General features: G+C 41.0%; 2 protein-coding genes and 1 long non-coding RNA gene across 8 annotated transcripts in view; 1 reads left to right on the top strand and 2 right to left on the bottom strand.

Annotated features, from left to right (window-relative positions):
* The window catches only part of gripap1 (GRIP1 associated protein 1), a 45361-nt gene extending 35507 nt beyond the window's left edge, over positions 1 to 9854 (bottom strand). For 2 of the 4 annotated variants that reach the window (XR_014917044.1, XM_085442805.1), the window contains exons 1-9: positions 9653 to 9850; positions 8153 to 8219; positions 6713 to 6774; positions 6512 to 6538; positions 5692 to 5799; positions 5437 to 5602; positions 4089 to 4255; positions 3723 to 3762; positions 1804 to 1970 (exon numbers count right to left, since the gene is read on the bottom strand). Coding sequence is in view for 3 of the 4 variants with exons in the window: in XM_085442805.1 (XP_085298931.1) it covers positions 1804 to 1970; positions 3723 to 3762; positions 4089 to 4255; positions 5437 to 5602; positions 5692 to 5799; positions 6512 to 6538; positions 6713 to 6774; positions 8153 to 8219; positions 9653 to 9700 (852 nt within the window). In the remaining variant the exon portion in view is untranslated. Of the gene's footprint in view, positions 1 to 1803; positions 1971 to 3722; positions 3763 to 4088; positions 4256 to 5436; positions 5603 to 5691; positions 5800 to 6511; positions 6539 to 6712; positions 6775 to 8152; positions 8220 to 9652 lie in introns of all 4 variants that reach the window. The other 2 variants (XM_085442806.1, XM_085442807.1) reach the window with 2 other exon arrangements.
* A 1123-nt stretch (positions 9855 to 10977) lies between these two features.
* ptpn18 (protein tyrosine phosphatase non-receptor type 18) overlaps positions 10978 to 19061 on the top strand; it is a 33916-nt gene continuing 25832 nt past the window's right edge. Inside the window, exon 1 of one of the 3 annotated variants that reach the window (XM_085443602.1) lies at positions 10978 to 11401. In XM_085443602.1, coding sequence (XP_085299728.1) covers positions 11330 to 11401 — 72 coding nt within the window. In that variant the 5' untranslated portion in view covers positions 10978 to 11329. The remainder of the gene's footprint in view (positions 11402 to 19061) is intronic. The other 2 variants (XM_085443601.1, XM_085443600.1) reach the window with 2 other exon arrangements.
* LOC146685191 (uncharacterized) lies at positions 15450 to 18835 on the bottom strand. Its single transcript, XR_014917199.1, has 3 exons — positions 18782 to 18835; positions 17720 to 17780; positions 15450 to 15589 (listed from the first exon to the last, which is right to left on the bottom strand). It is a non-coding gene; the product is annotated as an uncharacterized LOC146685191 (long non-coding RNA).

Here is a 19061-nt window from a genome sequence, read left to right as displayed (position 1 = left end):
ACACAGTCATCATCCACCAAACAAAAATCATTTCTAGTGTGGGTGACCCTGACAGAGCTAGCAGCAGTTTTCAAAATCAAAAAGTAAAAACAGAAACCTAATTTAATGACACGTTAACAGCAGACTTGTGACTTTGGCTCAAATTGTCAGCTGTGCCTGCTGGCTCATTTGAAATGCACACTGTAGCTCTTCTGTTTAAATACTTTCAAGCATTCAAATTCAAAGCTGGACTCAAACAGGGGCAGCACACAGCGTTTTAGCTGTTTTGGTTTACAGCACGAACACTCTTGATCGTGGCTCAAGAGTTGGGCGTTCGTCTTGTAATCGGAAGGTTGCCGGTTCGAGCCCCGGCTCCAACGGTCTTGGTCGTTGTGTCCTTGGGCAAGACACTTCACCTGTTGCCTACTGGTGGTGGTCAGAGGGCCCGGTGGCGCCAGTGTCCGGCAGCCTCGCCTCTGTCAGTGCGCCCCAGGGTGGCTGTGGCTACACATCACCAGTGTGTGAATGTGTGGATGATTGTGTAAAGCGCTTTGGGTCCTTAGGACCAAGTAAAAGCGCTTTACAAATACAGACCATTTACCACTCGAGATGTTTTGTCCCCTCCTCCTTAGTACTCATTTGTCAAACCTGTAATGTTCAACCAATTTAAAGGTCAAGAAATCACAATCATCTTCAGGCATGTTTCCCATAAAAAGCCTCAGTGTTTCCATCAGCGGGTGAACGCTGAGGAAAGGACACAGTCGTCCGTTAGTCACGCTGACATTTCACCGCTGCTCTCCATCTGCCGTTTATGTTCCTGTCATGAATTAATTAGTTTCCTCTCTCACTCACGACATACAACTGTTTCATCTGCCAACATTTAGACTTTTTTTATTCTTTGGGCTTTTTGGATAAGTGGAAGTTAATTACACAACAGATCGAGCAACATTACACCACAAAGAAGCAGTATGAAAAAGAAGAAGTAGATGTTACTGTAATATTCTATAATGTTGTCTAATATTTAAACGTTATTCCTGTTCATATGCCGTTTACTGCAGAATGGAATCAATTTTAAAATTTGATCCGATGATCTGCTGTGATCGGCCTGGAAATACGATATGTTCCATACAATACGTCAATACGTTCATCTGTGAATATTCTCATTTGAGATTGCAGAACCAGAGAAAATACTGAACCAGTCCACACGTGGAGCTTATGGAGTCCAGCAGCAGACGTCCACAGACTGAGACGTCATATTTTTGTGTTGTTTCAAAGCCAAAAACTCAGGAGGAGAAATTTTAGGAGTTCACTCTCAGCTAAATCCATCAAAAACATGTTTGTTTGGCTCAGTGTGGGATGCTACCTAAAATTAGCTTGCTAAGGTATTATCGAACAATAATTATTGATTGTTACTTCAAAGTTATTTCTGGTAAACATGATCCAGTGTACTAATCGAGCCCGCAGTGTTGGAGCAGCCTCCTTGTGTAAGCATCCATGTACTTCTCAGAAGAAACACAAGTGAAGGTGAACTAACGCTGAGTTACACTTCTGCACATGTCCTACACAAACATTGGACAATAAAACAGGAAATTATGACCTGACTTTGGTTTGCTCATTTAGATTTTACAGAGTAAAACAGTTCATTTTAAGTAGTTTTAGTTGGAATTTTTTTTCTTGGGAATTTGAAAGCATTACTCTGGGGAAAGTTTTTTATCGCTTTAGACTTTTAGTGAAGTAAATATATAAAGGAAGTACTCGAGTAGAACTTACTCTGATATATGTGAGTGCAAATGTGTTTTTTGTGTTTGTTGTGTGCATGTGTACCTCCAGGGTGTGGATCTGCTCCTTCAGCAGCCTCTTCTCCTCCTGCTCGGTGTTCAGGGCCATCTCCAGCTCTGGTCCAAAGCAGTGAGTTATTGGACAGAGAGCAGCCGACCAGCCTAGCGCTGCCTGCTTAGCTACAATCTTCTCTACGCTCTTCTCTGACAGGCCTAAAGGGGGCGCCGCACACAGCAGGGGCAGTCCGTTAGGCCAGACACACACTACACCAGCTCCTCACTTTACACGCCGTCTGAGAGGTTGGGCTTTTCTTTTGTTTTGTTTTTAATCTCTGGAGGAGGCAGACAGAGTCGGAGCCCAGGATTTTCCGGGTGAGCTGCAAAGTCAAACATCAACTGCTGCATCTTGTGAGTTTGCGTTCACTGACAGCATGCTTATATGAACTCTGCAGGTTTTCACTTTCAGGTCCATTTGTTTGTAGAGAGGCGGTGTCATCCAACATTGATCAAAACAGAGAACAGCAGCGCAACATTTCTTCACTTCACTTATATGTTACCAGAAAAATAACCAGTGGTAACTTTGACTCACAGGCTGCTGCAAAATACAGCTATTTTTTACCATTTTCAGTATGATTGTCTCACACTAATTATGTATTGAAATTAATAATCACTTGTTCATATTACAAGAAATTCTCTGAGCGTCTCCATAAAGTGCAGAGACTGCAGGAGTGACTGCCAAAAACAAAGATTTTATTTATAACAGGTGGAAATGAGTTTGGCTCTGCAGCTCTAACAGGGAATACCTGCTCAAGCAGCCTCAGCTGTTATATCCACATTAAAGCCTAATTAATCTGCGGCTTCCTAACAGATTTCGTTGTTTTTCCCTGCTTCAGCTTGTAGTGTGTGTCTGCCCTGAGCCAGCTAGCTGCTCTGCACCTATAAAGCCAGCTGTGGGTTCACCTTACAGAAGCCAAAAATTCAAACTAAAAGACGGCTGTTAAAACACAGCGTGCGTTTGTAAGCTTGACAGATTAAAGCTTTTCTTCAGACCAGCGTGGCGATCAGGTTTTAGACTGTTTTCCTTTCAGCTGCTGGCTTCAGGTGTAAATCGGTTTATAAAGCTCGCTGCACGAAGATGACCTTATTGAAGTCTGAGCTGTCAGATCCATTCACACACAAAATAAAACCATTTTGATCATCTTCGTGCAGCATGTTGATACAGTTAGTTTGCATGTAATGTGGTAATGAGCACATAAATAAAAATAGCTCAAATGCTAAAGCCCACATGTTACACCTAAAATCTTGTGATATTCAGCATTATTCTTCTTGTCAACAAACCCCCTGTGCAGATAGAAAATAAATCTATCAACTCAGAGCTCACTGCTGCTTCAAAGACACATCAGTGAATCACACTGCTGTTCAGGCACCTTCATTACTACCAAGACAGGGAAAAAACACTCAAGTGTTTTTAGAGCCAGTGTGCTCAAAGCTGAGAGGCTCCAACAATTAGAACGTTCAGTAAAACAGATTAAGGTCCTGTTGCACAGGGGCTGCCAACTGCAAGAAAAACCCTGAATACCATCAGAAAATTCTCTCTGTAACTCAAAACTCCATTTGACATCAAAATCCAGTGTTTATGTTTCGAGGTTTATGTTAAGTGGAGGCAGAAAGCAAAGCTCAGTGTAACCCACTGTGGAGGAGAAATCCTGTCTCTGCATGTGAAGCTCATACGGTTCATTGAGCTTCCTGTCTTCTATAAGTACGTCATGGTCATTTTTTCAGGGCAATAAAAGTACTTACAGTGAGACAGACACCATTTCAATACTTTAGTCTTTAATTATGTAATAAACAGCATATATTTTAAATGCTATTCTTCAGGAAGTTACTAATTACCACATGAAAGAACAGGAGTTATTCCTCTGAGTGGAAACACCGTGTGAGCAAAAGAGCGAACTGTAAACTCACCGTGTAGCTGTTTCTCCGTCTGCCGCAGCTCAGGCTCCGCCTGAAAAACAGACAAGGGAAAAAAAAAGCATACTTATTACAGTATAGTGTGCTATAACATGAGCACACGTGACGGGACAAAATATTAGAAGCACTCAGTAAACTCTAGTCCAGCAGCACTACATCAGGTGACTCGCACTAAAGTTGAAACAAGATTTCAACTTAAAAAGATTAAAGCACCTTCTTCATCATATCTAAACTGTAAACTTAATATTTGAGGATTTTGGATTTTTGGTCAAAGAATATATTTAATCTGAACGCATCATCTTCGATGGCTGAAAATATCACAAACATGCTGCATCGGCTGTGTCTTTGACTTCCAATCACCTGTTCCAGTCTCTCATTGGATCCTCCTGGCAATGACTCCTCCCCTGTCCCTGTGACATCAGAGACTCCATTGGTACCTGCTGATCCGTCAGTCTCTGTGGTCGCACTCTGGGTGCCCTGAACGGACGCCTGTCTCTGCAGCTCCTTGTCGAAGCGCTCCTGCAGGGCTGGAGGAGAATTGCAGCTCACATCATTCATTCATTCAGTCAATCATTTCATGAAGGACTAACAGGAATCACAAGGTTTCCACAGCTGTACTACAAGCCCAGCGGTCACTGCACCCAGGTTAGCTTCATAACTTTTTACATGAAAATGTATTAAAACCTTCAAAAAGGGAAATAAATAACCAGGCACAAGTTATAACTCTAAACCAACTTTACTTGTTCATCTGTCCACTTGTCACAAATTATTTGTCACTGTATGTGAACGAGGTCAACCGTGAATGCCTGATGTTGCAAACATGCTGTGATCAACCAGATCAGTAAATGATGTCTGTCTGGCCAATAGGAGCTTCTACCTAAACTTCAATCTAAAGAGCATCTAAAAATCACACCCACGTACCGACAACGTTCCCCAACACACACAAGTTAACTCTCACAGTGAGAACATTAAGAATTCATGAGTATGATGACAATGTTTTTGTCCATACCTTCAGTCATCAGTACACAATACACCCAGCTAATTACACATGTGCCGTTTCTCCATCCGTACAGATTTATACAAGCTCGTCTCATCAGTCTAGTTTCTAGCATCCTTCTCTGAGTCCTGTTTGGGGTTTTGTTTCATACAACACTTCTCCTTTCAAAATTACCTAATTTCCTCAAAAATTACTGGTCAGTTAAAACTGAGGGCAGCAGACGAAAATGACTAATGTTTGCATATGTCAGCAAATGTTTAATGATAAAGGCCTTCTGTGGACGAAGAGTTGAGTTTATATTGTAATGTGTCAGGAAGGTTTATGATTACATTTTTTTAAATGATGAATTCTAAACCTGTGAAAATTAATACTTATATGCCGAAAAACAACAGTAGCCTCTGTCTGTCTCCTGAACTGCACAGAATACGACGCTGTGGGGAGTTAAAGGAGCTCTATCCACCCCCAACACTGCTTACTGCGTGTCAAAGTCTTTAAATACACTGCTGCTGATGCAGGAAGAGAGAGAGAGAACACAGGTGGGCGAATATCAGCTCGACACCTGAAGATAAACTATCAGATCGTGATATTTTTCCTTTACTTGTCTTTGGCTCTACACACCTTCAGGACGATTTTTATGTGAAAAAAATATTAAAATATGAGCCTCTAAAACTGCAGAGATGATAGATCTACACCTTTTAAATGTCACCTCACCCTTCATTTTCTTCTGGAGGGTGGAGTTTTCTGCTTGGAGGCGGAGCAGTTCTCCATCCACGGGGCTGGATGCAGGGTTAGGTGGGGGGCTGGATGCAGAGGCTGCTCCTCCTTCCTTCTTCAGGCACTGATTCTCCTGCTCCAGCTGCTCGATCTGTGTACACAGCTGGAAAAATAAATGTTATAATGTTAAGATCACAATAATGATATGAAGCTTCTACAGTGCCTGAACTACACACAAACACTCAGACTCACCTTGGAGAGTTCAGCCATCAGTGTGCTGTTCTGTAGTCTGAAATCTTCCTCCTGACTGTGGAGTTTCCCCTGAAGCATCTCATTCTCACTCAGCAAAGCATCCACCTCCTACACACAGAGAAATAACACACAAAATAATACATTCAGAATAAAAAGCTGACTGCAGGTTACAGAAACTCCAACTGAGATCACTCACACAGACAGACTGACCAAACTTTCATGATGTAGTATTTTGACATATTGTTATATCTCTGTCATTTCTTTGCAACTAAACCATCCAAACAGTGGCGGGTGATTGGGTGTCTGTGCCAAACAATGCGACAGAAAGCTAGTGGAACATGTTGCAGTCAGAGTGAATTAACATTTTCGGTGAAAACACTACAGTGCCAAAAATAGAGAAGACGTCAGCACCAGGTGAGAATAAACACAAACTTTAAAACCACAGTTCAGTCGTACTTCAGGTTTTCTTCAGAACAGAGAAATGACACACGGCCAAAAACTAAACTCTTATTTTTCTGATGCACTTCCAGTTCACCTATTGCCTGAATGACCTTTAAACATTACAGCTTTCACCAGAGAAGCAGAGCTTAAACAGCTCCTGGGATGTGACGGTACAAGAAGACGCGATGTTTGCACTGCGGTTTGTCTCAGTTACAGAAATAACCTCCAATAAGCAGATTATTGGTGATTGTGTTAGCATAATAAGGAAGCCATAAAGCATTAACAATGACAAAATAAGGAACAATTAAAAGGACATAATTGAAAAATGTTTACTCTAGAAATTCACTGAGGTAACAATTATCATCAAACAACAGCTTACCTGAGCTTTCTTACTCTTAGTCAAGGCCTGAAAAGAAGAAAAGTGGAAAAACATTTAATGTAAATCAACAACATGAAGAGATGAGGAAAACTCTTCGCTCAGCTTTGTTAGAAAATAAACCCCCAAATTCAGGTCAGCAGGTTATTTTTTTCCAATTACTCATCTACAAAAACAACTACATAGTAATAAAGTGTTCGTTACCTTCTGTGTTTTGACAAAATCTCTTTCCAAAACCACATTCTTCTGACGGACGGCATTCAGCTCTGAAATGCACCAGGACGACATTTAATTATAGAAAACACACGTTTCCTCTTCATTAAAGTTTTACTGCTAACATGGGCCAATCAAATATTTATCCGATGAATGATTTCATGTTCGTTAGCTGAAGTGGAGTCTGTACATCGACTGCATTTAAAGCCTGCTTGTATCGGTGAATGTCAGGGGGCTGGGGGCAGATTCCCTCCTGTAGGCTTGCGTTTTCGTAGACCGTCTCATGTTGTGTTATTTTATTCTAGTGAAGGACCCTGCTTGCTTTCATGCAGGCTATGCTGTGATATGTACACACTTATCTGTGTGCAATTTATTTTGTGTGAATATGTACATTTTAAAAAGTGGGACAGAAATAAAAATACCATCACTATGACTATTGGACCATTCCACTTAAAATGCTTCCCACCTGAGCCCCTCCGTGTATTTAACAAAGCCATGGAAATTTTACCTTCATACCATGACTATATTACAGAATGATTACGACCTAGAAGGAATTGTGGCTAGAGATGAGCCTGATATCAAAATGTAGGTAGAAAGAAGACCTTTCTGTTTATCTATTTATGCTGTCTTCTTTTTTTGTCCAGCCATGTAAATGTGTCTTTTAACTCTGAAATTTGTGGATATCCTTGTACTCATGGACCTATGAGGGCTTAAAAATGCTGGCAAAATAAGGCCAGAAGTTTTTGACCCAGATCTGTGCACTCTTGAGGGCCTGTTACTCAAGGCACGGATTCATTTTACACAGGACGGCTCCAAGTTAACTACACCAAAATCCTCCTCTGGCCTTACAGTGTTTCCAACTACACATGTTTATTTTATGACTTTTTAAAATCCAGCTAATCCCAGCCCTTTCTACACAAACAAAGATTCATCTATCCGGTCCTGTTTTCCTGGAATAATATGCAGACGGACCTGAAACGGTCGTAAACAACCCCACAGTTAACGGTTTGCATCAGTCACTTGTAAACCCTGAGACAAAAGCTTCTCGGTCAGTGTGGTTTCTCTGAAACTTGCAACAAAATGAGTTTGAAGTCATTTTGACCTTGACCTTTTATTTTGTATTTCATATAATCTCAATGTTGTGTTCTCTCTCATGCACTGTGTGACATTTGCACTTGTCCTCTAATGTCTCTTATAATGTCTGCTGCCCCGTTGGCAAGGTCGCTCTCGAAAAAGAAATTTAATAAAACTTTCACCTGGACAAAAACTGCTCAGGTGGAGCAGGAAAACTGGTTTTATGCTGTGGGTCTTCTAATCAGTGTTTTTAAAAAATCTGTTGCTTTAAAGAGCCTCTCGTGTGCTTGTGGTCATTTCAAGTGTTGATGAGATGAAACAGCAGGAACAAGAAGGACAAAGAGTGAAAGGTTTTACCTGCCGTGTTCTTCCTGAGATCATCAGACAGCTGGTAGTTCTGCGTCCGCAGCTCCAACAGCTGGGCCTGCACAAGGATACACACACACACACACACACACACACACACACACACACACACACACACACACACCAGTATTAATTTATGACCGGCTTTACTTAGAAACTGCATGAATCATGTTGTGTTTTTGATTGGCCAGTAGGTCAACTGAAGATGAGCTTATTCATCTTTTTAAAAACAAATCTAACATGTAAATAAACTGATTACTGTAACAAGCAGCAGCATGGTGACCAGAGATCAATGAATGTCAGCAAGAGGCAAAATAACCGCTGGTGATGCACAGGTGGTCCCACCCCTCCCCAAAGAGTTAAATACCTGGGACCCCCTATCAGGTTTCAGAGCTGAAGATGCCCCTGAGATGAGAGATGAAATGTCTTCATGAACCAAGAAGTCCAGCTGCCTTCAACTGAAGCACTTAACACAAGTGGATTCATAGTCGGATCCATCCCAGATATCCAGTTTCAAGAGGGCGACATTAAACACCCTGATCTTGAAGCTTTGTAGCAGGACTTCGCAAACCAACGGGTGACATCATGGCAGCTACACCCACCCAAAATGCTGTTTATGCTCATTATAGAGCACTCTATTCACTTGCCTAAATACACTCACTGCTGACACCAAAAAACACAACAATGACAGTTATAAAAGTCCAAAACCAGCTGCTGACACCAGTGGCTACCTCCATCTTTTAGAAAGATCTTTCTTCCTAAATATTTCATAAACAGCATGACGTTCTGAGGGGACCCACCTTACTGCCCCAGAGGGGCCTTACAGCTGCATTTAAAGAAATTAAAAAATGCGTTTACTACAGTATAACAGCTGTATTAACGGCTTTTTTGTGGTAAATATATTTGAACTCTTCCCTACTGCTGTTTACCATGTGTGAAGACAGTCAAGATTCCTGTTCTTACACTTCGTGCAACAACAGAGAACAACAGTCCTATTAAAGTAGTCGGGGAGGTCAGTGGTTAGTATGTTAACAGGTGTTTGCGCTTCCCGGCCCTGTCTCCGATACAGAGGAGCCCACGGCAGCTTGCCTAGGACCCCGTGACTCTCAGCAGGGCGAGAGTCCCGTGAATGCTAACATGTTAGCCCGCTGTCAGATAGAAATAACGGTTAGCTACGCTGTGCTTTTCTTTACAGGGGGGGTGTAAGCTAGGCTAAGTGTTGAACTGAGCTCTCTCTCATTGTGTCTGCTTCCTCCCCTTCTTAAGTATATCGCCCGGAGGCATGTCAAAGCTCTGGCTGCCCGTTACCTTCCTGCCAACGTTAAATGAATAATGTCAGCCGAGCTAGCCGTTCTAACCGCTCCCACCTAGCAACGGCTCACGATTAGCAGACTGGGCAAACGCCCCTGGCAGTGATGCTGCACCGCACAGGTGTTTTTCACCACACTGACACCTACACACCAAAAGAACAATCGCCGTAGTTTTTCTCACCTGCATCCGATGGAACTCCTCCTCGGACAGAGCCTGCGACATAGCCATGTTTACCTTCCCTGCTGCTGCGAGCTAGCAGGCTAAGCTAGCGGAGGAGGAGACGCAGCAGCTGACACAGAGGAAGAGACAGGATGGAGGTTTCACTCTGACGCAGTTTCTGAGAACCGAGCAGCTGACAGAGTAGCCGCCATGACAGAGCGCTCACTCTGATGCTGTTTCCGAGAACCTAAGAGAAACCTCGATCACTCAAATCACATTTACTCAAGACCTGCGAATATTAAGAGGTCAGATTTAAATATATGGCGATATGTCCATATAAATGTCATGAAAGATAACGAAATACGAACTTTTGTTTAACATTCAAAGGCCAAATGAGTGATGCTTTTACAAAATAATTCCAGTAAATAAATTTAAAAACCTTTCGCTCCCAGCTTCTCACATGTGAGGGCGTGCTGTCCTTTTCTTTCTGAGGTTCTTCATTATAGATTAACTCTGGGTTTCCTTAAGGCTGTTGTTTGAATACTGAGCAAAACAAGCACTGTTGAGGTGTCATTTTAGGTTCTGGACAGCTGTAATAGATGTGCAATGGTGAGCCAGGGTCATTTCATTACTGAATTAATAAATGAATAAAGAAAATATCACATCCAGAGTAATGGGAATTAGTTGTGTATGTGGCTTTTAATGTATCCATATTTAATTATGTTAATATGGACAAAAATTGTTGAGGAGTGTTTCCAGCACTCACTGAAGAAGGTAAAAGGGAGTCAAACCTGTTTCTTGCAAGGTGTCTGAGTGTATTTGATGGTTTTTGCCTCTAGTGTTTTTAGGGGCTGTAGCTCAGGAGGTAGCGCAGGCCATAAGGTTGGTGGTTTGAGCCCTGGCATGCCAAATATCCTTGTTAGATAGAAAGCACTTAAGGACAGGAAAAGAAAAATGCTTATATGAGTGTGTGTGAATGAGGTGTGTTCAGGTAGAACAGAAAAGAGCTAGATAAGATTGCCTCCAATTTATGTGAGAGTGGTTATTCAACTTTTGAACTACATAAGATCTCTATCTAGTAACCTTTCCACGCCTGGTCGGCAAAAAGCAGAATTAATCACGTGTCCATCACAGTTCAGTGTTTTTAAACACGTGCCTATATCTTTCAGCTTCAGACAAGGCAGTTGTTTTAAATTCCACGTCTGTCAACACTTCTCTATCAAGATTATCTATCTCTGCACGCTGTCTGGTGAACACACAGGTGAAACAGGTTGCCTGATTGCATACATGGGTATGCAGCCTGTACCAGATTACTCACTAGCTGTGTGCTTCAGGAAGGAAATATATTTCTGTAACACACGCTTTAAAATTCAGTGAAGTAACCAGTCATAAAGTTTTTGTATTTCCTTCAAACTGTCCACATACTTCCTTGTTCTTCAGACAGGGAGAGAGAGAGAGAGCAAGAGAGAGAGAGGCTCAATTAGCTGGTGTTAAATTATTAACTGACAGACAGAGGCAGAACTGAGACACAGAGAGGGAAAGAGACAACTAAGAGGTAGAGAGAGAGAGAGAGAGAGAGAGAGAGAGAGAGAGAGGCTTATTTCAATTTCAGTTTTGGCTGATCAGCCTGCAGCCAGGAGAGGAGAGTCAGTGAGGCGCACGAGCTCGGCTCAGGTGTTGGATGTTACTTGACTCGACATGGAGCTGCTGCCCTCGCTGCTGTCCAGACTGAAGACAGTCGATTCCAGGACTGTGGATCAGGAGTACAGTGTGAGTGTTTGTTTTCATTCCTCAGTTTATGGGAAAGCCGGCTTGAGAGCTTTCACATCCTCGACAATCTAGTCCAACGTCTTATTTGTCAGAAAAGTATTTATAGAAATAAAAGTGCAGTAATAACGCACTGTGAAGTTCAGATAACGATTGAGAACAGCTTGAGTAACTCTGAGGTCGTGCTTGACGTTAGGTTTTCTCCTATACGCCACATTTATACGCAATGCACAAACTTCTGTATGTTGTGGACCTTTCGCTGCTTTTCATCTCTGTCAATGACTTCTTTTATGTGCTTTCCTGGAAAAACCTGCCCCTAGTTTCAACTCTGACCCATCTAATTAAATGAGCTGCAGCCAATAATCAGATAAACTCAGTCACGTGAGGCTGGTGTGTGTAAAACATGCAAAGCTAAATAGGTCGAGTCTAACATGCACACCATGTTAGGTTGTTTTCAGACTGGAGATATTCTTATTTTCATGAACCCCCATCAGCACTATACCCTGTTTTTAGTATTAAGCATTAACATTAAGACATTAAGAGGGTCCTGAATTCTCTAAGAGCTCCAGCTTTTCCTCCACCTATTCAAAAACCTGCTCTGTTAATCCTACCTGTCTTCATTCAACACAAAGATTCCTGCTTTCACTTCAGTTAAGTCTCAATGACCTCAAACCAGATTTTGACAGGTTGCACGGGTGTTCCTCAGGGGTCCAATCTCGGTCCATTTCTCTTCAAAGTTTATTTTTAGAATAAACACCTGCGGTCCAGACCAATTCTTTACAAACCTCACACAGGTCCAATAGTCCTCTTCATTGTCAGAAAGGTTATGACTCGGTCCATCATACGTCAAACTCCTCTGTGTCACTTTCAATTACACGATACTCTTCGGCATGCCATTTAAAATGCAAAGGGTTAAGACTGTGAACATGCTTATCTGAACCCAAAATAAGGCCTTTTTCTAATCTGAACCGAGTCACACTGGTACCTTACCCGAACAGTGAGTGAAAACAAAAATAATGTCTCTTTTTAATTTTAGTATGTTATTAAGTGTATGTTCAGCCTCAGAGGTCAAACTCAGGCCAAGAAAATACTAAAAATAATTTCCACTGGATCACAAAAGCCACAGCAACTGTGAGCTATCGGAACATGACAAAGAGACGAGACTCACTTCTGTAGGCGTTTCCAGGTTGATGTTTTACCATGATCATACAAACAGACACACTTATGGTAATTTACCAGCAAAGCTGTAGATGGTCCAAATCATCATGTGCCAGATAGACACTGACAGAATATCCACTCGTGCTCCTGAAAAAGCTGCAGGAACTAGATTTATATGCAGGTGGCCAGTTTGCATAAAAATTCAATCATCAGCGTCTCCTGTGGAAGTCACTCCTGTTTCTGTGTCGTTACCCTTTCTCTCTCCCCGGTCACGTCCCCATGTCTGTCTGGTCTCCCAGAGTTGTGTCTCCATCATTGTCTGTTTTCCCTGTTTGTTCCATCAACTTTGTATAGCCTCTTTTCCATCACTACCTACTTGGATCAACTCGCCAGGGCGAGCTGGACTGACCAGTTTTCCATTGCAATCAAGTGCCACCTAATGCTCGTGGTCATTGTCACAGTAATGTGATGGTATGCAACACGAACGCTACAACAAAGGTGGATGTCAAGGTGTCGATATACGTGCTGGTGAGTCTTTGGCTTTTTGTCAGACTCGGGGATCAAGGCGTTGTTTTTTGGGGGGGGGTTGTAGTAAATTCCCTCGTTTGTGGCTTTCAGAAATTTTAACTTGTCCTCCATCTGCATCTTCTGGGTCCACTTTGTGCTCTGTTCATGAATGAACCCGACCCCACTGCACAGTATCCTTTATCCTGTTGTCTTTCCAAAATGGCTGCTTGGATAAGAGACTCTTTAAAAACGTTGTGTAATGAAGCTTCAAAGTCACATACAATTTATGTCCAGAAACAAATCCAGTGTAATTATAAATTTAAATATCAGGTAACTAATTTTCCATTTTACTGTTGAATCAAACAAGGAAGCCTGTTTTTGCTAAAACAAACTGTTGACATTGTCCAACTATCATCTTATTTCTCTGTGAAACTAAAACTACATCCTTATTTTATAACATAAAACAAGAAGGAAATGCATTTTATTTGAGAGGACTGGCTAATTTATTTTACAGCAGCAGGACGTACAATAACTCGGACTATAAATGCTTTAATGCTGTGGTCAGTCTGAAAGTCATGTATGTCGCGTGAGCGCTGACCTTAAACTGCTCAAACTGTTTTCCATTATTTAACATGTCAAACCCAACGTCCCTCTGTGGAGGAACAGCAGACGAGTGTCTGAAATATCAATGCTGAGAGATTTCCACCTTTGCTTTGTCTGCAGTGCAGCGCGGTACTCGCTAATTAAGATGAAATGTTCCTGACATCAAACTGATGCTGTCCTCTGCTCTCAGGCTCACTGGTCAGAGGAACATCCAAACAATCCTTTCAGGACGGTGTTGTCCTCTAAATGTGTTATTTATCTTCATACATTTAAGTACACATTACAACTCTTAGTCGAAACGATGAAGCATGGTGACATTGTGCAGCTGTTGCTGCTGAGCTGCAAGGAAACTGCAGCTTTCTGCAAATTTTCTTTAATTTTATTGATGTTAGGTTAATCTGTGTGCAGCATATTTCATAATCCAATATTTAAAATGGTCACCCTGCTATTGTTTTCCTGTCTCTTTATATCAGAGTACAGTTCACACCTTTTAGGGCCTTTTTTCTGCTACTTTTTAATCGGTGTGTGGCTGAGTCACATGGCCTGATCGGGCATTACATCCTATGTAATTGGATCGAGTGAATAGTGATGTGAACTCGCATGGCGCTGCTAAATTAATTATTTTGGGGCACAAAATGTATTTGTGTTCAGGCCTGTCACTTTGCCGCTGCTGCTCTGCTCACATATTTCTGAGAGAAGATGAATTTAAACTCACGGTGAGGTTAGAAATGAGCAGAAACAACCTGCGGAGTTACTAAAAGCAGAGTTTAGTGTCAACATTACACTGAAACCATTCACCACAAAACATACGCACGCAAGCTGCTGTTTTTTCTTCAGGGGCCATGACGCTAACTCATGTACTCATGGACTACAATAAAAATCAATCACATTTTATTCAAACCAAACATGTGAAAATGAAAACTTAAATTAAGTTTAGGCGTTTTCTGTTGTTTCTGCCTTTGTAGCTCTATATTAGCGATGAAGTGCCAGTAATTAAATCTAAACACTGGTTCAAATTTATTTTGTCTTCCTTCTATTTTAGAACTTGGTTTCATTTTAGGTCAATATTCTTAAAATATCCAACATGAGCTGAGACTTACTTTGTGACATAAATTTAGCTTAACCCACAGGCCTAGGTTTCTGTTTTTGTAGCTTTTGTAGGTAAAGCTGTTATTTGTCTCAAATTTGTGTGGTTTTATTTTGGATAATGACATTTAATGATGCTATTTTTGTCTTTCGTGTAATTAAATGACAGCAGCAGAAAACATGAAGCTACAATTTACACACGTCTATACAGACTACAATCTTTTTATGAAAAAAAGTGTTCTTCATGTAATATAGCATTAAATGAGGTGAGCATGCTCTCAATGACAATCATTTAAGATTAAATCTGCTTCCCTCTAGTAACCAAGACTGCTGTGTTTGAGTGACACGTTAAATGATCAAGGCTGAGTGATTCTTACAAAGCCATTTTCCAAGTATGTGAGCAAGGCTCAAAGGGTGAATATAAGAGCAGTACCGCAGCTGAGTCTCCAAAGCAGCATCCTCCGTGCCTCGTTATAATCTTAACATGTTGGAAAAACTATTTTGATTCTAAGAAATGTTGATTCATTTCTTCTGATTTTTCTTTCACCTAAAAAAAAAAAACTTTTCATAGAACAGTGTGTAATACTCACCCACAGAACACCAGAAATAATCTTTACCCCAAAGAGAAGGAAGTGGGATGCACCGAGTGCTCCAGCGAGCATGACGACACATTCAACTAGACAAATGTGTTGGTTCTTTAATCAGAACAGAGCAGTGCAAACATCATCATCAACACGTCTACTCCAGTCTGGGATCAGGCCTGTCTGTCTGCAGAGGGCTCCGCTGCCAGATGGAGGCGCTGTACAAAGTCTGTACAACCGCTCACTCTTGCTTGTGCTGCAAACAAAGAAGCTGAAGTGAAAACTGGTGTTTTAAAAACAATGAAAAGTGTCCACTGAAGCTACTGTCTGTGCTTTTTGCACGTTCTCGGTGAACTTCTGTTGCTCTACGCCCTATTCTGGACTACGTGTTAACCAATCAGCATTCGGCAGACGCATACATCATCTGTTTCTAGCAACACCCAGTCAAGATGTTGAAGGACTGCACAGGAGTGCAACTCTGGTGTGTGAAACCCCCTCTCGGAACCGAAACATGTATGCAGATGGATATATGCTGGCCTATAAATTCCACTTCAGACACAGAAGCTCCACCCACCTGTAGTTCACAACTTCTGTTGAGAGGGGCAACCAACCAGAAGAAGGCTGACTCACAGGAGTTCAAACTGCTCATTTGAGACATGTTTCCAGACTTGTGACATCTGGTTTCAAAACACTAAGAAAGGTACAGTCTCATCGTGGTTGCCATGGTGACACTGTCCATCTTTTATATACAGTCTATGTGCATAACCATGTGGCTTTAAAACATCATCACTTCAATATCTTTTTATTATTATGTCTCCTTGAGCTGTTCAGGAAACATCACGTTAATAAGACCTGGTTTTCCCAAACTTCCTGTGATTTGGAGCGACTCCCAAACACTATGATTGAAAACATCGCCAAGATTTCTCTGGAAAAAGGAGAGAACTTGTTTATTTGAAGGGAGCTAATGAGATCGAAACGGAGAGGAAATGTCCTGAGTTTCAGTTTGGCTACGGCAGCAGCCTTTTTTGGTTTCAGCATCTAACTGAAAACAACCTGCTTCTAAAATAAAACCACCTTCACGTGACAAAAAGCCTCGAGCTCATTTGAAATGCTGAGTAGCCTACTATTTTTCACGCATTACAAGATTTTAATTTCCTGCTCTAAAAACCTGTCGGAGCATATGAAACCCTGAGGGACTTTCTAATTCGACAGAGACACACCCTTGTTTTAGCCGTGCACACAGAGGCTGCTTTGCATTTCTTGAGCTTTTTTCTGGCTGTCTGTTTTAAGGTGAGCTGCTAGGTTGGTTTTTTGTTCCTGTGTGGCAGCAGAAGTTGGTTAGTCAATAATCCTGCTTCCTCATTCTGTCCCTCAGGTTGGTTTATGATTAACCCACCACAGCAGCTTCCTTGTTGTTGTTCCTGAAATGACTCATCCAGTGAAAGTGCTGAGGGACACACCACTGTTCCTCACACTGGTCTCAGCTTTAGATTGCAGTAAGTGTGTGGTGTTTGCTTACTGGTGCAGGACATGTCGATGCAAGGTTTAATAAGGCAACAAGTGAGATTTGGAACGAGGGGAACAGGGACCTGTTTGTGGTGCCTTTGCACTTCTGTTTCACTGCAGTTCAACATAACTACATGATTATTATGGTTTAATTATTTATATAGCACATTTAATTACAACAGGAGCGTTGACCAAAGTGCTGCACAAGAATACAACATACCTAATAAAATAACAAATAACTCTGTATTAAAAGCCAGTAAATAAAAATGTTTTAAGATAAGATTTGAAGAGACCGACAGTAGGAGCCTGTCTGACATATAGGGGCAAATTATTCCACAGCTTAGGCGCTACGACTGCAAATGCTCGATCGCCTCTATGAACCAGCCTCGACCTTGGTACGGCTGAAATGACTGAAAGATTAATTGGCTCTGTTTTGAGTTTTGTTCAAAAAAGAATGACTTCATATAGGGAAAAATATATATCACATATGCAAAGTCGGGGCTGTATCAAGACACGAGGACTAAACCTCAATTCAACCAGACCCAGAACTGATCCGGAATTAAAACAGGACTACAAGAGTTCAAAATCAGGACTACTGAGGACTTAACCAAGACAGAACCAGAATCAGAACTAGATGATAGCAGCACTAAAAATCATCATAGACCTGCACTACACTTATTTTTTAATTCTACCAAAGTCCACTATTTAGATTGAGAAAAGTTTATATAATTATTTATCCTTGTTGTGCAAACAAGCTGCATAACTTAATAAATGTAGAATTTGAAAAATAACAAACCTAAAAAGAAACACTAGGTACGAGATACATGAGTACCTATGATACTTTTGGTAAACAACCATTTGACTAACATGTGTGTCTCACCTGCTCTTGTTCATCTCTGTTCTGTCCTCATTCTCCATCTCCCTCTCTGTCCCTCTTTGTGCTGACAATCATCAAATATACAGATATTTACAAACTCTTCAGATCAAAACACTTTTTAATTGTAACATCAAATCAGACTAAATGTTGTTTTTTTTAGATTGATAAATATATTATTTATCAATAACATATTTGTTAACTTTAAGAGTAAAGAGAGAAACTGTCTGTATTTCTTAATTGTAAATGGCACCAAATTGTATTCAAAACTGAGCCACACTTATGGAGCTCCACAATTCTGTTCCTGGTGTTTTGGTTGACATCTCCTGATGTTCCCATGTCACAGAAACAGCCTCTGTGTTTTGCCTTATATGCATCCACAGCTGTGCCACCAGTTTACTCACATGGACTCTACTAACCTATCAGAAGCTTCTTCAGCTCAGAATGGAATCGTCTGGAGTTTCTTATTAATTAACAATAAACTTAGTGTATATGTACTCTTAAATTTGATGAAAGTGATAAAAAAATAGACAGCTGTCTCTCTTTATTCTGACATTTAACTAATTCAAAATATATTTCAATATTTATTTAACCAAAACAAACAAGTTTACTCTAAATTGATGTTGTACAGTAAAAAAATGTTCTTGTGTTTTCCATAAAGTGTAAATATCTGGTTTCAACTGTGAATATCCTGCTGTGTATTGAAGTTCCTCTTGTTTTGCATAGAAATATATATACAAAATATATACAAAGCATAATATATAAAATACTACCAGAGTTTTTTCTTTGAAAGAAGCCCCTTATGTCCATTCTTGTATATCAGTACATAACTGAAACCGATTTATTTAGCCATGGAGGGAAACAACTGAAAATATAAAATAAACACATGTAAGCTAAGACTCTAAAAAAACAGCATTGTTGTTGTTCGGCTTTTCATTTCGCCATTTGTTGATTCACTTGAAGAGCAAGTAACGTAATATGGGTCAAGCGATCAGTTTGATATCAATCTTTCGTGATTCACCGTCATATTTACATTATTTGTACGGTACGAATGGTTTGCTTTGGTACCTGGTCAAACTTAAGCTCTCCTTAGTATGGCTGGCTCCGTTTCTCCAACAGCGCACTCACAGGTAGCAGCTGCCCCGCCCTCTGCTCAGTCCTCAGTGCCTGAGCTCAGATCATACCAATATCAGGGGGGATTCACGCACAGTCGTAAATTCCCACAGTGTGCACTATGTGCTTCGAATATTGTGTGTACTTTTGTTGTCAGCCAGACATCTAACTATGAAAAAATTACACTCCAAAAGACCCCGGGCTTCTGACAAAACACCCCGGGCTTAAGCCCAGT

This window comes from Copadichromis virginalis, linkage group LG20, assembly GCF_057382275.1.
Source record: "Copadichromis virginalis isolate Kocher_CV1m ecotype Utaka linkage group LG20, C_Virginalis_male_GT1.1, whole genome shotgun sequence".
Taxonomy (NCBI): domain Eukaryota; kingdom Metazoa; phylum Chordata; class Actinopteri; order Cichliformes; family Cichlidae; genus Copadichromis; species Copadichromis virginalis.
Note: the sequence above shows the minus strand (reverse complement) of the source record. Positions and strands in the feature narration are given on the sequence as shown.